General features: G+C 45.4%; 2 protein-coding genes across 7 annotated transcripts in view; one reads left to right on the top strand and one right to left on the bottom strand.

The window, feature by feature from the left end:
- The window catches only part of Kctd3 (potassium channel tetramerization domain containing 3), a 41511-nt gene extending 32712 nt beyond the window's left edge, over positions 1 to 8799 (top strand). For all 3 annotated transcript variants that reach the window (XM_063236710.1, XM_063236709.1, XM_063236708.1), the window contains 5 exons: positions 215 to 370; positions 2797 to 2893; positions 5931 to 6115; positions 6188 to 6326; positions 7118 to 8799. In XM_063236710.1, the coding sequence (XP_063092780.1) occupies positions 215 to 370; positions 2797 to 2893; positions 5931 to 6115; positions 6188 to 6326; positions 7118 to 7679 (1139 nt within the window). In that variant the 3' untranslated portion in view covers positions 7680 to 8799. The remainder of the gene's footprint in view (positions 1 to 214; positions 371 to 2796; positions 2894 to 5930; positions 6116 to 6187; positions 6327 to 7117) is intronic.
- The window catches only part of Ush2a (usherin), a 658323-nt gene continuing 649444 nt past the window's right edge, over positions 8491 to 17369 (bottom strand). For all 4 annotated transcript variants that reach the window (XM_063236705.1, XM_063236706.1, XM_063236707.1 and 1 more), the window contains 2 exons: positions 16155 to 16376; positions 8491 to 12512 (listed from right to left, as the gene is read on the bottom strand). In XM_063236705.1, coding sequence (XP_063092775.1) covers positions 12423 to 12512; positions 16155 to 16376 — 312 coding nt within the window. In that variant the 3' untranslated portion in view covers positions 8491 to 12422. The remainder of the gene's footprint in view (positions 12513 to 16154; positions 16377 to 17369) is intronic.

Below are 17369 nucleotides of genomic sequence, written 5' to 3'. Positions count from 1 at the left end.
GTACCTTACATTTGCATCAGATGAGCTATTCAGTTCTCTCACTTTCATTAGCTCGATACAAATTGTGATTTTAAGATAAACGTGTCATTTGCCACTTAATGTGTTTAATGTAGAGCATAATGAAAAAATTAAAATGTGCTTTAAAAATTAAGTGCGCTTGGTGGTGCCCTTATAACTGCATCTTGTGACCTTTTACATTCTCTCTCCCTCCTAGTCTGTGCAGATAACAATCATGTGCGCACATGGACGGTGACGCGGTTCAGAGGCATGATCTCTACTCAGCCGGGCTCCACACCTTTAGCGTCATTCAAGATTCTGTCTTTGGAGGAGCCAGAGAGCCAGGGGAGCTGCTCCTCTGGGAATGACATAGGTGGGTTACGTTCGGAGAACTGTCTGACAGCATGCGAGCGGCACCAATGAGGTCTGTCAGTGGCGGTAGAAATCTAAGTCTTAAATGTAGATTTTTCATTTTAATTTTGAAACTCATTCAAGATTGAATAGTTTCTTTCAATTCGCAGAATTATATTATGGAGCGTTTCTTACTGTTTCAAAGTTACATAAGCATTTTTATCCTACTAGCCTTTATTCAAATAACATCATCTCCAGATGTTCACTTTTGTAAATAACTAAAACCAGAGGAACTGTTCACACTAGAAACTTTTAATATGTCTTCTTTTTTACCAGTAATCTACTGAAAATAAACCCAAAGCTAGGAAAGGTCTGTGTGTTTGAATAATCAGATGCTTTTGATGGCATCGTAATGTCCACTGGGAAACAGTGTAGTATGTTATATCGATGTGCTGTGGTGTCCGCAGGAGGCGTGGAAAGGTTGTCTGTCTCTGCTGTGCAGCAGACACGGTCACTCACCCAGCCATGGGGTCATCTGGGCCCTCTGAAGCGACTCTGTGCAGTGCATTTGGGATTTCTGCACTGGAGCTGCAGGACTCCCTGGTTGACCAGTGGCCTCTCCACTCATGTGGAGAAGCGGAAATTACAATACTGGTGGAGGACTGGAAGGAGCGCTCAGAATTGATTTCCATGAAAGTATGACATTTGCATTCATCTCTTACGTGAAGATTTCAGAAAACTTTAAGAAGTGTAAGATTTAAGATCACCTAGGCTGCATAGTGGAATAAAGTGAATGCTGTGTAAGATTGTAATAGATAGCAGGGACATGGGGACTGGAAGTGACTGAAAGACAGAAGGTAACGGAGTGGGTTAAAGGCAGAGAACCTCAGCTTTCGCATTTGTGATTCCTGTTCACTTCTCCCCATTGAAATAGGGAAGACGAGTGGCATCCTGTGTTCCAAGGACAGGAGTCACTTTGGGGAGAGGTGAGAGACTGGATTGGGGGCGTGGGTAGCTGAGTAAGGTAGGAAGTGTAGATGATGGGTGCACCTCATGTCAGGGTCGGGTTGGGTTGTTTCTGGTTTTTACTCTTTCATGGTTCTGGAGATGAGCCCAGGGCCCAATGTGTGCTAGGCAAACGCTGCACCATGCAGCGGCATAATCTGGCGAGATACAAGGGGCAGGGGAGACAGGGTCCGTCTCCATGGGAGTTTTATTCGTCGTCACTGTCTGCAGGGCCTGGATGGGGCTGTCGCGCCATCTCGTTGGGTTGAACTTGAGAAAGTGGCTCAGTAATTGAATAGCGTATCCAGTTGTGTGCAGTGAGAGGCGGTGGTGCCCAGGCAGGCTGAGTCCACTCCATTTCTGGGTCTGTACATAGCACCTGTGGCGCCTCTTGTCCAGTCTCTTGGTGTCTGAGTTTTGTCATCTATAAAATGGAGGTAATAATGTGCCTCCTTATGTGGTGGTGATGATTAAAATGATTTAACGCATGTAAAGCATGTATCATGGCATGTGGAAAGCACAGTGCGTTTGCTGACTAATAAAGATGCCATTGTTTCATTCATTCAATATTTGTGATTCATATGTCTTGGGATATATTGTCTTTGGAAATTTTCATTGCATCTCATCACAAGTTTTATAAACAGTGAATTGATATTATTTTAGCTAATGAACATGATATAAGACATTAAAATTTGATATTGTTAGGTTTTGTACGTAAGTACTTTTTATACTGTTGCCTGCTTTGTTCAACAGAGTACAGTGAAAATAATTGAATCTTTGGTTTTCAGACTGAAAACCTTGCAAGATGTAACAGTACAGGTTGGGCGTCCCTAATCCAAAAATTTGAATCCTAAATATACTCCAACATCCAAAACTTTTCAACCCTAACAAGAAAAGTGAAAAACTTTACATGATAAACTACACACATATATATATATATATAGTTTTGCTGTTTGTTGTTTTCTGTACCAGGGATCATACTCAGAACCTTGTGCTGGTCAGACAAGTGCAATGTCGCTAAGATATATCCTCAGCTGAAACTTCATTTTATATACAAAATTATATAAAATTTATAAAATATAAATATATAAAATATATAAAGTTACTCTCAGTCTGTGCATGTAAGGTACATGTGGAACATTACTTTTGTGTTTAAACTTAGGTCCCGTCTCCCAAGATACCTCATTATGAATGCACAAATTTCCAAACTCCAACCTTTAGGAGCATTTCTAGTTGAAGCATGAAGATTAAGTAACACTCCACCTGGAAGGGATTTCCAGTGGCAGTCCTTCTAACATGTTTTGCATCTGATTTTGACTGAAGTTCAGGAAGACACATTGATAGACATGAAGAATTCCTTTTGCAGGAGAGGTGTTGTTGGTCTTGTAAACTGAAACGAATTGTTATGAACTTTCTGTGATATTTTTTTCTTTTCTGCCCAAGGGCCTTTTGGAGAGCGAGATGACCAGCAGGTGTTTATTCAGAAAGTTGTTCCCATCACTAACAAATTGTTCGTCCGGCTGTCGTCTACTGGGAAGAGGTGATACCATCTGTAAAGACGCTCTGGCTGGGAGCTTGTTTGTCTGTGAAACCTGTGCCAGTTTGTTACACTGATGCAAGCGGGTGACTAAAGCAGACCTAGAGAAGTCTGTGTCATTGTCTTGTTCCATAAACTAAAAACAACATGAGATAAATTAGAACTTAAAGTTTTCACTGGATAATTTTGGAACAACTTTGGATAATTAGGAACAACTAGTGTTGTAGTAGAGTAAGAGGGCGGTGAATTTTTTATGCCCAGTATAGCCATTCATCAGTTTTTTTCATGAGAACATTCAGTTCCTTACTAGAGAACAGAAGCCTGGGATTTAAGTATTTTTAATCCCTTTACATTATAGATCTGTACACATTATTTACTTCTCAAATAAAATGTACTCCAGATTTTCCGTCAGTGTACCTTAAAGAATAGAGACGCAGAAGCATTAAATCGTGCTCGTTAACAGCTGTAATGTTTGCATAATCTTGACACAGCACACAGTTCACTGCCCGTGCTTCCTTTGTTTCATAGTTTCCACCATTTCCACCTTCTACCCACTTCAGTACAGAGGGAAGTTAACCTTTTTGCATGAGAAGAAAAGTTCTGTTTTTTTGTGTTTGCCTCAAGACCTGCACACCGCGAATGCTGCTGCCCTGAGCTTCCATGACTGGGCCGGCACTGTTCAGGAGTGATTTCTGTTTAGATGTCAAATGAAGGTGCAGTGAGTTGGGTGACAGATAAAGTCAGTTCTAATTCTGGTTATCTCCTGCTCCTAGCTGTGTAAATTTATTTGGTTCCCTGAAATCTAGTTTCTTTACTAAATATGATTCAGTTTCTTTACAAAATAAGATTTGACTATTTTTATTGGATAAAATGAGTTAAAAACATACAAAAATACCACACATAGTTTTGAGACTATAATAGATGTTTAGTAAAAGTTTCTTCCGCTGTGTTGACTGAAATTTTACTTCTTTTAAAATTGTTTGTAGTATTGAATTGAGCTTTAATGTCTCTTCAAAAATAGATTTTTTTGCATGTGAGACCAATGAAGAAAGGAAAATTCATGTTTGTAGTTATTGAGCAAGTTATCTGTGTTCATTTTAATGTTACTGATGCTACTGATATTTTTAAAATTTCTTGGTTGTCTTTCTTTAGCATATCCCTTAGTGCCCAGTATTTTAATGAGTAAACTTGAGAGATACTAAATTTTTATCAAAGGAATATCAAAGTTTATTCCTTGTGTTCATTAGCAGCTGATCAGCAAATTAATTGCAGAAAATGACTTTTTTGTACCAAACCATCTTTTTGGTAGCTTGCTTTATATATTTATTTTAGAAAAAAATGTATTAGAACCCTGTACTATAGAGGCCAAATTGTTATCTCACAAAATGTGTTGCAAAGCACAGTGATTTAGGGTTTGGAGTATATTCAGCAAGCAGCTGCCAAGTGTTTATTACAAGTGCTGTCATAACATCCTTTAGTGATGGAGGATGTCATCTCCGTGTCAGTTTTATAACCCCTTGTATTATTTCAGAGTGTGTCAGTATATTGTAATCAACTAGTTTCTGCATGCTGAAACTGATTTTATCACTTAAGTTTCTGGTTCCTGAGGGAAAACTATAGTTATTAAAATAAGTAGAAGTTACTTTGTAGAAGTGAGTGGAAAATCAGTCTTGATGAATCTATTGGGAAGCAAAGCTTAGTGTTCAGGCAGTTCAGCCTCTCAGTGGGAATGAAACGAAAGGATTTTATTGTAGGGAAATGGGGAAAAATCAATAGAAAAATTTGAAGGAATCATTAAAGGAGCATTAAAGGAGTCTGCATTAAAGGAGGAGGAAGAGCAAAAACATCAAACAACTGTTGATTTATCTGAAGGAATCTATTTTAATTATTCATAAGTTTGTAAATATTAAGTAGTAGTGAGAAAAATTATGTTCATCTTGATAAACAAAATACATTTGACAAGCTACACTCATTTGTGAGTTTTTAAAATCCTAGCAAATACGTAAGGAAGTCCTTTAACCCGATAATCTACAAACATCATTGTTGCAAGTCTCGTGTCCAGTGGTGAAATACCGGAAGCCTTTCCCTGAAACCAGCGCCGAGCCGAGCCAGCGCGCAGCCAGTGTCAGCGCCCGCTTCCTCGCTGACTAGAAGCCAGCTACCCTTCGGTTTCCACTCACTGGTGTTGTGATGTCTCTCACCCTTACGTAGATTGTGTCTCCTCTTCCTCAGATTTTACCTCATGCTGATTCCTTTTCCTTTTTTTAAAATCAGCTCCTTCAAGCTTGTTTTGAAGCAAGCTGAGATAAATAGTTCATTGGAATACAATTAGCTAGCCCTTATATGATCGGGGAAATCATTGCTTTGCGTTATCCCTGGTTCTTCATTGATGGGTAGATGGTAATTGTTTCAGTGGGCAGTGTGGCACCTATTTGTAATTCCAGCTACTCTGAAGGCTGAGGCAGGAGGATTGCAGGTCTGGTGGCAGACTGTGCAATTCAGGTGAGGCCTGTCTCAAAATTTACAAAGAGGATGGATTAGACAGCTCAGTGTGGTGTTTGTCTAGTACGCACGAGGCCCTGAGTTCACTATCCGTACCCGAGTGTTACCCTCACAGAGGACACCGATAGGCCAGCTCCTAGGGCCTTCCCCCTGCTTTCTGGTTTCTTCTTTGCTTTTTTGTTTTTCCTTTTTTGCGTATAAGTTTTAATGACTTTCAAGATCTCTTCAGCCTGATTTTGTTTACTTTTTTTTCTGCCTTTTTTCACAGCAGCTCCTTTTAAAGAATGTGTTCTTATCAGGCCCTTTCCGCTTGTCTGCCTTACTTTTGCTTTACTTCAGTTCGTTGATGCATTGCCGTGTGAGAACCTTTCTCTAGACTGACAGTAGCTGAGCTTGAGTTGTGTTCCTGCCGATGCTGCCCGAGTCCCTTGAGCCTGCTCCAGTTGTGTGTGCAGCCGTAGCCATGTAAACGGGAAGTTAGGAGTAGCTTCTAGGCAGAAGCTACTCCCCGCGGTCACACCGTCCTGGTGCTTCACAGGATCTGCGAGATCCAGGCTGTGGACTGCACGACCATCTCCGCCTTCACCGTACGCGAGTGCGAGGGCTCCAGCAGGATGGGCTCGCGGCCACGGCGCTACCTGTTCACAGGCCACACCAACGGCAGCATCCAGATGTGGGACCTGACCACGGCGATGGACATGGTCGGCAGGAGCGAGGACAAGGGTAGGTGCCCGGCTCGGCGCTGCTCCTGGGGGCCTCGAGGCCCGCGGTGCACTGAGCCTCTATCCCCCTCAGACGTAGGGGGCCCGACTGAGGAAGAGCTGCTCAAGCTGCTGGATCAGTGTGACCTGAGCACGTCGCGCTGCGCCACCCCGAACATCAGCCCTGCCACCTCTGTGGTTCAGCACAGCCGCCTGCGAGAGTCCAGTTCCAGGTGGGTGGGGGCTGGGCCTGGCGCTGCCGTGATGGAGGGGGTCAGCAGGGTTTTCTTTGAGTGTGTCTGTGATTCACACTTCATGTTGGTGCTCAGTGTTTCAGAATGTCTGTAAATTTCTCCAGTTCTTTACCTAGAAAAGCATCCCTGCCCTTTTTTCCCTCATGGTGCGGGGGTGCTGGGATTGAACCTAAGGCTTCACGCGTCCAAGTGAAGTGTCTGTTCTCCTGCTGAGCTGTACCCTGAGCCCCATCTTTGCTTCTGACTTATTTAGTGAATTATTGCTAATCCCAATGCCAATTAGGTGACAAGAATTCACTGAAAAGCAATTAGACGGTTTCACCGCATCAGGTGGCATGTGGCGTGTGGGCTGCCTGCCTCAGGGACAGTTTTAATCAGAGGTGGTGATGTCACCCTACAGTTAAAGTTAAGCGGTACATACTTCACATGGAGAGAGTGTGTTTTTTATTATATGGACAGGAGATTGCCACATTCAGAGAGAAATCTGGTTTATAGTGATTCATTACTGGATTTAAAGATTTTGTTTGCATCTGTTTTCAGTGCCTCAGCTCCAGGATAAGGATAATTGAGTGTGGACGGATGGATGTTTGGTGTTACATGCATTGGTACTTTTATGTGTATGAGTAACTCAGACTACTTGATAAGTGCATTTTGTATAGGGAAATATAAATATACTTTATATGACGTGTTTTAATTGGTAGTGTAATTAATGATATGCTCCTGAGAAGCCAGGGTTAACTCTGAGCTGTCACTTTTAAAAACCTTTCCAGCCTTCAGCTTCAGTACCATGAGCCCCTCCACGAGGCGGCGACCTATGGCTCTGTGCGGCCTTACAGGGAGAGCCCTCTGCTAGCGAGGGCCAGGAGGACGGAGAGCTTCCACAGCTATAGGGATTTCCAGATGGTCACCTTCAGCAGAGGCCCCGAGAGAGCGGTCCCCGAGAACGGCGGCCTGGGGCCAGCGCCGGCCGAGGTGAAAGGAGCTGCGGGCGAGGGCCACGTAGCTGAGAGGAGGTCCCCAGGGACCGAGCCGAAGAGCTCCCGAGAGCTGGAGGGCGGTCTGGAGGTGCACAGAGTGGCTGAGGAGCTTTTGGAAGCCAGGAAGCGGTCATCAGAAGAGGAGAATGAAAATAAAACAGAACTGAAGAAGAAGGGCGGCTTCGAGGGCGGTGGGCTCCTGGGAAGGAGGAAGGCGCCCCATCCCGCCTCTTCCCCCAGCACCTCGGACGGAGGCCCCGACTCCCCCGGGACCGCCTCCCCGTCGCCCACAAAGACCACGCCATCTCCTCGGCACAAGAAGAGCGATTCTTCGGGTCAGGAGTACAGCTTGTGAGAATTCACCCTGGGAGTGGCGGTTCGTTAGGTTCAGATGGAAATTATGTTTTCCTGGATTTCAGTACATTTGTTTTTACACTAAGAGATAAAATTGGACTGCAGCTAGTATCTTTTTAACACAGTTGCCTGGATAAGGAGATACAGCAATCACATCTACGGACATTTTGGACATTTTTTAGTTTTCAGGCACATATGACAGATCATTCATGGAGCGGACTCACTGTAACATGTAGCTTGCTCGTCTCGTAGTCTCTGTCTTAGTGGGGTGCTGTCGTGTGCGCTCGGGGCCAGACGTGGGGACCAGAGGCCACACTGCTGATCCCAACCGTGCTGACTCTCGTCCTGCAATGTCACCGTAAGTGAGTCACGTAATTCTCCTTGGTCCTGGGCCCTTGTTGTGTTGCAGTGTGTTTACCAGATACTTGATGAGGTGCTATGTCTGTGGAAAATACCATGTAACTCAAAACACTAGTGTCAGTGCCAGACTGCTGTGCGGGAGGCCTTCTAGGGTCACTTTAGTTTGTGGGTCATTTTCTGATTCTTGTTGGCAGTTCTCAGATCTTAACGTGCATCACCAATATTTAATGCTTCAAGTCCCCATGAACTTTATTTCAAGTTGGAGCAATTGTCCATGTTTGCAGATGACATAAAAAATAATAATTAGGGCAGAGCTCTGAGTATCCAAAAGGAAAACTCTCCCAGTTGCTAATTTGCCTTGTTTCAGGAATCACCATATTACTTTCAGTGTTAATAATCCAATAATTAAATATGCCCATTATACTACACTTAAGGATGTGTAGTTGTGGATGTTTGGTTAAAGGTTTTTACTGGTGTAAAAATGTTGTTTTGAATATATTTTGAATTGTAAGAGAAGAAAAAAATTTTTGTACATTTTTCCTTCATTTAATTGGAATGAATGTCAAGTTTCAGCAAATAGGGGAAGTGTAAATTTAAACAAGCATTCATTGCTAAATAATGTGTATATATTTCCATTCCAAGAAATATATGTGCGTGAAGTTGGAATAAATGCTTTAAAGTTTACTGTATTGTCAGTGATTTTCACAAAAATCTCGGTATTTATTTATCAGCTTAATCAAATAAAAATTATTAAGACAGTATGTCTGGCTGAGTAGTTATTGTTTGAAATGTACCTACGTGTTTGTGTGTGTGTGCCTCCTTTTGCTCCCTCCAATTAAGGAGAGGAATTCAGTATATATAAAGACTAAGTTCCATCACCAGTAAGGAAAATGTGCACCATAATTCAAAATCCCTAGGACTGTAACAATACGCTGTTTTTCAGTATCACAATTGTGTGAAATTTGTATTGACTGAGAATAAAAGACTGAAAACAAACACAAGGGCTGTCCTACGGTAAAATTCCACACCATCCTGACTGTAGATTGCAGTACGCCGCAAGTACAAGCTTGGTGATTTCCTTCACAGAGGGGAGACTGAAGCGGGGTGTGACCCCAGGAATGTGAGCCTGCCCTGGAACTTGGTAAAGCTGAAGGAGCCTTCCACGTGCCCAGTGGTTTTCCTCACACTTCCATCCTTAAGTTTGTGGCTGGGAGAAAAGCCACAGTGCATTTATGTACTTTGTGTGATGGGTAAGAAACGAAACAGAATTTTTCTCAGTGACAGAAAGCTTTTCAATTTATTTGTATTTAATCTCAAGGTACCGTTTACCCTTAGCAGTACCCTAGCAGTTGGATGCCCTCGTGTCCTGGATGTCAGCACTGACACCACACAGGACACCACCCGGCATCCTGCCCTCCCAGTTTCCTCCGTGAAAAGCCCCTGTGTGTATTCTTGGCTTCCGCATCCACACTCACATCTCACCGTTAACATGCTCACCCACAATCACCAGACCCCACCAGAGTCCTTCCCTGTTTGTGTCTTCGGTGGTGGGGACTCAAGAGCTTGAAGAAAGTGCCGCAGTTGACTGGAAGACACATCAGGAGGTGGCCAGACAGCCTGTTTCCTTAAGTGGGGATGCATTTATCTTTCCTGTGTGACTCAAGATGCTCAGGGTGCTTTTTCACAAACACATTAAACTTGGTTCACATTAAAATAGTAACCATCTTTAGGCTGATTCACTTGATACTCATGCTTTGGAAATCAGCTGCTGTTGACACAAGCTCTTTCTTACAGGTTGGCTCATTTTTACGTGGATGCTAATGAGTGTTATGTCAGCATGAGGTACTATAACAAATCTATGCAGACGCTGTCCGTTTGGCGGAAGTTGCGGGAGGTCATCTCCAAAGACACAGCTCTGGGAAGCCCTTAGGGAAATACAGGTGTGCTCTGCTAGCCAGCAGTTAGAACATGTGGTTCTTAAATGAAGCAGAGATTGAGGTCGTACAGATTACAGGAGCAGTGAGGAGGTCCAGAATGTGTGTCAGAGAAGCACTGATCATGGGGCTGGAGGTTTAGCTCGGCGGCATAAGCGCCTGCCTTGCAAGCAGGCAGTCGTGAGTTCGATCCCCGGTACCAATAAAAATGAAAAAGACAAAAAAAAAAAAAAAAAAAAAAGCGCTGATCACTGCTCTGAGGGACGAGCAGTGGAAGGCTCCTGGAGGTGCTTGCTGTGCAAGTTCTCAGCAAGAGCCATTGCTTGGGGCCTGCTGAGGCCTGGCCCACCCCAGCCAGTTGGGTCAGAACCCCTAGGGGACGGTCTGTGTATTTGTGTAACAGAGGCTTGGTACATGGCGCCAATTAGAACAGTCAGACAGGACTCTTCCTTAGAATAGATTCAGGTTAGGGTTAGGGTTAGGGTTAGAGATGGTCTGGGCAGAAGCTGTGCGTGCCTCTGCCTGCCCTAAGCCATGGGGGTCAAACGCGACTTGAGTTAATTCACAAAGTTGAGTTAGACCAGAAAGTGGAGAGTGATTTAGGATGCAGTGTCCCACGGTTCTCCAGCTTTTGTGTTCTAAACTTATAAAACTACTTTTAAAGCTATGCTATGGTAAAGGTGGTGATCTTTTAGAAAATGGGGTGAGCTCGCTGTCTCCTGACTCCACGTGTGACTAGCAGATCAAACTGGCAGAGGTGCACACCCCTGCATAGAGCCCAGGTGAGGGGCTGGAAAGGGCCACTTCCCCGATGTACCCTGGACACTTCAGGAGGGGCTGTTACTCAGCCTGGGGTGGGGTTCATTTAAACAACCCCTTGACAAGTTGCAACAGGGAATGAAAACCAAGAAATTCAGCTGAACTGTTTCCAGTTAAGAATAAAAAACTTTTGGTGAGAAAACAAAACCTAACTTGTGCAGCCAATGCCAAGGTGACAGCCATTTCCGCGCTCTGGTGTGTGGCAGTTGTGGGGGAAGAAGCGTGCACTGCTGGTCTGCCTTTGAGCCGTGGGCTGGCAGGCTTTGGAGATGGCCAGGGCGGGAGCTGCTCGCCCACAGGTTTGGATGACAACTCGGTACCCCTAGAGTCCCCAGGCTTTGACTGCCAGACCTGGGGGCAATTCATGGTTTTCAGGCAGGATGAGTAATGTAGCTAACCTTTTGCCAGCTTGGCTTTGCAGAAATCACCTGCTTAGAGATGGAGTCACAAAGTCTTGTCAGACAATAGTGTGTGAGACACAAGTATTCAAATGAATTTCCTGTGGTGGTTAAAACCTTTAAGAATAAATAAAGGGGGTAATATTTTTCTAGGAAAATTTTTCTAGGAAAAATTTTATGTTCGTGATGGGACTTCTTTTCTCTTGCTATGGGACTTTCACTAATAACAGATCCAAATAGAGCAGATAGCAGAAGTTTCTGACCCATAAGAAAGGAGGTATGTCATGTATTCCTGCAGATTCTAGCACTAAAGGAGTAACTTCTCTGAAATGAGACAAGCTGCAAATAATAGGTATGTGTATACTGATACTTTTGCACTTACATGTAAATGTATTAACAGTTTCAAAACTGGAAGGAGCATGAATAATGTGTTTTTCTCTAAACATCACGAGGTCTAATTATAACAGTTATAACAAACCAAACAGTTTGTGTTTGAAATGTGCTAAGTGGAAGAAGTGTTATTTTCACGCTAGTTAGTGAATTGACAGAACTTTATGGAAATGCTGATTGGAGTTTCCAAATTATGTAAAATATGAAAAACATTAGTTCAAGTTTTCTTTCTAAAACATATAAATTAGTGGTTTGCCCCTGAGGAGACCAACAGTTCCTGACTGCAGGAACTGCAGCATTTGTGACCAAGTGACGTGGTGCCCTGGCAGGAGGCTGGTGTTTATCACTAATAACGTCATTAAAACGGAACTTCAGCCGAGTGCCTGTCCGTAGCTCAGCATTGTTTTTTTTCCGCTTCAGTGCGGCCTGAAGTAGGAGTTTCATCTTGCAGCTCTGAAGGTTCCAGGCGCCTTTTTTTCAAAATCCTGGTGGCAGCAGCATCTCAGTAGATTCCCTTGGTTTCGAAAGCAGTAACACCTCCTTGCAACACCTGTGGTCCATCTTGAAATCACCACTGCTTATTTACTTAGCTCATGCCTCACCGCCAGAGCTGAGTGAAAATTACATGCTTCATCTTCCATCAAATAAACAGGAAACGGGCGTTTTCCTACAGTTATCACCCCTTGTTTCAGACAACCAGAAAAATAACACTTCCCACATCTCTATTAGAGAGGAATGATTTTGAGAACAGCTTCCGTCTCTGAAGTGTCACGGACTACCTGTATCGGGTGCTACAGGGGCTGCAGGATGCAGAGCCCAGCATGGGCCTCACAGCAGGCAGTGTCACAGCTGAGTGTCGGTGAACGTGGTGTGTTCCTTGGTCACTGAGCTGAAACCTTTGATCACATTCATCAGGTCCTCTTCATCTACGTACTGAAAAACAAGCCAGGTGCTGTTGGTTATGGTCCTTGCTAACAATCAGTAACTACGGATGTACTACCATGAGAAGTACTGAGTACATATTCACTAAAGTCTTCACAGCCAGGGTCCCACGCTCAGGTGGAGTTGGACACAGCCCTTTCTTTACTGAGAAGATCACATTACAGTCAGGACATGAACTAATCTAAAGTGTGTGTGATAAGTTAGCGTCATTTTTCTTATCTCTAAAGTTGGGAGACTAAACAGAGATATAATTGTTTAAAAAGGTTTAATTTAGAGACTAAGCAGAACAGCCCAACACAAACTGGTGTGCTCTGTACTCACTGTAGTCTGTAATATAGAATAGGATCAGTAATGTTGGAATTACTTTAGGTCTTTTGTCATGCATTGTCACCCTCCCAGCCCTTCACTGGTTGCACACTGCCCGTTACCAGTACTGTAAACACTAAGCAAAAATGGCCTCGTGGTACTGTCATGTGTCTGGAGGCTCTGGAGTCTGATGTTTCTACAGTTTCCACCGCACGCAGATTACTTACTAGCTGTGTGCCCTTGGGTAAGTCTCTAATCTCCCTAAGCTTCGGTTCCTTCTCTAAAGATGCGAAGAATAGCAGCCAGTGACCTTCTAGAGTTTATGAAGATTAAGAATAATTCAGCTAAGCCTTGCATGTATTAGGTTGAACATGTCAAAACCGCCATTTTGCATGTTTAACATAATCCATTAGTAATTATTCGTGTCAACTTAACATAATTATCCCTGCCAGTTAAAAACTTGAGCTGTGAAATGGAATAATACAGTTGCGGAGCTGTAACAAAAAGCAGGACCAACTCAGCAGCGTGAAAACAGTGAGAGCGAGGGAGGGAAGGCCAGGAGCCTCCGGCAGGTGCAGAGTTGAGCAAAACAGAGCAATTCTGCCAGGGCAGCAAATGCAACACGACAGTGCCACACAGTCCCGTGGTCAGCCGGGCAGGTCCCGTAATGGACAGCAGTGCTAGGAATGGTCATTAGAGCCCCATGCGGCTGCCTTCCAAAGAGCCCCTGATGGGTACCACTGGGCTGAGCGCATGGAAGAGGAAGTTCACCTCGAGGAGGAGGAGGAGGAGGAAGGCACCAGGAGCCCTGAGACCACCAGGCCAGTGAAAATGGGACAGGGAGCAACCCATGCTGGACCGCTGCCTCCCGAGGGTAGAGCGTCTGTGCTGTTTCAGTGTGTGGCAGCCTGTTACAGCACCATAGGAAGCTGAGTACTTCGTATTTTTGTCTTAAAATTTTTTCTTTGTCCTTTGACACTTTGACTGTAATCACAGGTCACAGGGAGGTTCTTTTCTGGTCATTTTTACTTCGGGATTTTGTAGCATGCATCTACCTGGATGCCCATGTCCTTCCCAAGATTCAGGGAATTTCCTGCTGTTATTTCATGAAACATATTTTTGGGTATGCCTCCTTTTTGGGTATGCCACTGATATGGCTATTTGATCTTTTAATGGTACCCTGAAGATTTGTAAGGTTCCCATTCTCTCTCATTTTCTAAGATTTCTTTCTGAACTTGCTGTTTCACAAGACCTGTCTTCAAGCTCCAATTAAGCTTCTGCGTAATCTAATCTGTTGTTGAGACTTTTAACTGAACTTTAATCTGGTCTATCGAGCTCTTCGTTTCTAAGGTTTTCGCCTTGTTCTTTATAAAACTGTCCATTATGTTTTCACTCATACCACGCCTTGCCTTCCTATAGTCTCTTGGGTTTCATTGAGCTTTAAAAAAATCATTAGATTTTTGTTTTTAGTCTTCTATGACAGGCTGGCGTTGAACTCCTTCCATAGCCGAGGCTGGCCTAGAACTTGGGATCCTCTTGCTTGGCCTCCTGGTGCTGGGACTGCAGGCTGCACTGTGGCATTGACTTTCCTTTGGATTCTTTTTCTGACCTGCATCCACTTTGGTATCTTTGGGGTCTATTGCTAGAGAGTTAGGAACTTTAGGATACATCATAAATTATATGTGTGTGTGTGTATTTATAATATACATATTCATCATATGTATAATTAGGTATGTAAGTGCTATGAGATACCCTTCTTAGTAAACAGCTTCCTCCTACAGATGTGTCTTCTACAGGTGTGTCTGACAATCAGTTTGTAGTGTGATGCTGAATATGTTGCCTGGTAATATCTTCGTGTAATGTCCCTGGAGGTTTCTTGATCAGGATTCATGAGTTTGGGCACCACAAACAGCATATCAGAGTTGGACAGAGTCTTGCTGCTTCTGCAGGTTGTGCAGGCGCAGTCTGAGGTGGTGTGGATGGCAGAGTATATGTGGCTTTTCCTGCAGTGGGAGCTGTGACCTCTATGGGCCTGGGGGTTGCCCTGGGCATGCTTGGCGGGGCTCTGTTGCTCAACTGGGTCTCTGAGGAGGGTGCTGCGCCAGGGGCCTGAGCACCTGTCTGCTGCCTGGGTGCTGCTGAGTGGACCAGGTCTTTAGGGGATAGGGATATCAGAGACCCCCGGTGCTGTTGGGTGCTGGCACCCAGATCTGTGGGCAGTGTGAGATCAGATGAGGTCCAGGGCCCCTGGCGCAGCGAGCACAGGGAAGATGCACAGTTCCCTGCTGCTGTCAGGCTGGGCGTGCCCACCCTGGATGGGGTAGGGGCGGTGCACACAGCTGGGGAAATGGGGGCCCGTTCCCCTTCTTCTTTAAATTGTAGTATTTGCCAGGGATTCCTCCAGCTGCAACACTTTCTCCCAGACCCAACCCTGGGCACCTTAGGGGCAGGGCTACAGGAGAGGCGGGGGTCTCTGCAGGGTCACTGGGAACCTCCCAGCCCACCTCCATGCATCAGATGTGTCAGTCACAGAGTCCAGCTGGGGAGCCGAGGAAACTCGAGTCCTTTGTTCCTGGCCCTTGGTCTTGGCATCCAATGAAACCCCGCATGCCTGGCCCTGACCCCAGTCAGTCTCCCTGATCCCCCAGTTCTTGTAGATGACACCCTCTATACCCCTCTGGGTGAAACCCTGAACTAGCACAAGGGACTCCGTGGGTCCTGCAGCTGGAATCTGCAGAGCTTTCTGACCCTGAGAGCAGCTCTGTAGATTTCCAGCCTTTAACCTGTTTAGGCTACAAGCCTGCGAGGACTTTCGAAATTTCCCAGTAGCTGGGATTTCAGCATCTGTGCTGATAGCGTTTCTGGGGGACTCGTCACTCCACACCTGCAATGGGGTGATCCCCAGATCCCCCCACCAGCTGCGGAGCCGATTCCCCGCCCCCCAGCTGCAGCCCGTAGGGTATGCTGTCTCTCCTGCTAAGCTGGTTTCCAGGTGTCTAGATTGTACAAGGTTCCCGTTTCTCTAAGGGTGACTTTGGTGTTCTCTGTCACTTACCTCAATGTGTAGCCACACACCTGTTGCTTTGGTTTTTCTTTTCCTGCATTTATCTTGTGAGTGTTTCTACTTTATACCCAGAGAACACAATGAAGTTTCGACCCTGCTTACAAACGTCTGTGGTCACACTAGTGAACCAGTCTGCAGGCGCTCAGAGGATGCTGTGTGTGTGTGTGTGCACGTGTGTGTGTGCATGCGTGTGTGTGTGTGTGCATGCACATGCATGGGAAGCTGAGGGCAGTTCAGGGTCCGGGGTCCTGGGGTCCACTCACCAGTCCACTACTGTGGCCCACGATGGTTTCCCACAGTGAGTCGTCGAGTAGGACTTTCTTGTCTTGACCGTCCAGGAGCTGGCTGACGCTGCGGTGCAGGGAGCCCTGGGAGTAGGCCTGGCTGAGCTGGCTTTGGCTGGGGACCCTCAGGACAGACACACTCCGGTTGCTTCCAATACTCACGGGTGTCCCTGACCGAGGGATTTTGGTATCAGCTAATCCCTAAAAAGGAAGTGGCTGTTGGTGATTAACGTGGGGAAAATGGGCTGGGGTGTGGGACTCACTCTGTGAAAAGGAACAACTGCCGCAACCCCCTCTGATGGCTGTGAGCCCCTGGCGCCCTGCGGCTTCGCCTCTGGGTGACTTGGCATCAGGTGGCCAGAGCGCCGAGTCTCCTGTACTTGTGTTCCTGCCACTGTTCCCGCGGGGCAAGAGGATACAGGGTGATGAGTAGGGTGATCCCCATGCACATCTGCATCCAGCTGCCCTTGGAAAACATTCTTCCCCCAGCGAAGGACAATGTGCCCTCTTAGTCGTCCCCTGGGAGCAGGGCACTTGGAGTTCACTTTAGCTGCTGTGAATTGGCGCAGGGAAACGAATTCCTCTCTTCCACCCTCTCTTCCCGTTCACCATTGTTCCAGGTGTTCCAGGATTCCTGGCCCTGAATCTGGTCTCATTCTAATATTAACATCAGCAAGACAAAGTCACTTTACCACTAAGATTTAGAAAGGGCCATAAGGTCAACCTAGCTGCTCTACACTTGAGGGGTCCTGAGCGAACTGGTCCAGTCAATAGAGGGTTCCTGCATCTCGGGGCACTCAACACACCATGCAGAAGTTTGCACAACCATGCAGCAGGCAGTGGTACCTCAAAGCGCATGGTGTAACTTTTCAGGGTGACGTTGCTGGACACGTCAGATATGTCAGCCACAGAGTCAAACTGGGGAGAAATGGGGTCATCGGTGCTTGCTTAAAACGTTTTATAATAAATTTTTGGTGCTTCTCCAACCACAGCATAATCATTCACAGACACACACACACACTGACACACACATGCACGCACACTCAGGTTTTCCAGTTAAAGTCACACAGTGAGGGAAAATTCATTGCATAGTGTCTGAAGTTACTGTATCCTTTGTTTAGTTCTGCAGCATACAAAGGATCCCCAGATCAGTGGTTAAACTATGCATGAGATCCACCCATGAGCAGCTGTACA

Source organism: Cavia porcellus, unplaced genomic scaffold (genome assembly GCF_034190915.1).
Source record: "Cavia porcellus strain 051 isolate PalLab524CR breed Dunkin Hartley unplaced genomic scaffold, mCavPor4.1 scaffold_26, whole genome shotgun sequence".
Lineage (NCBI taxonomy): Eukaryota > Metazoa > Chordata > Mammalia > Rodentia > Caviidae > Cavia > Cavia porcellus.
Note: the sequence above shows the minus strand (reverse complement) of the source record. Positions and strands in the feature narration are given on the sequence as shown.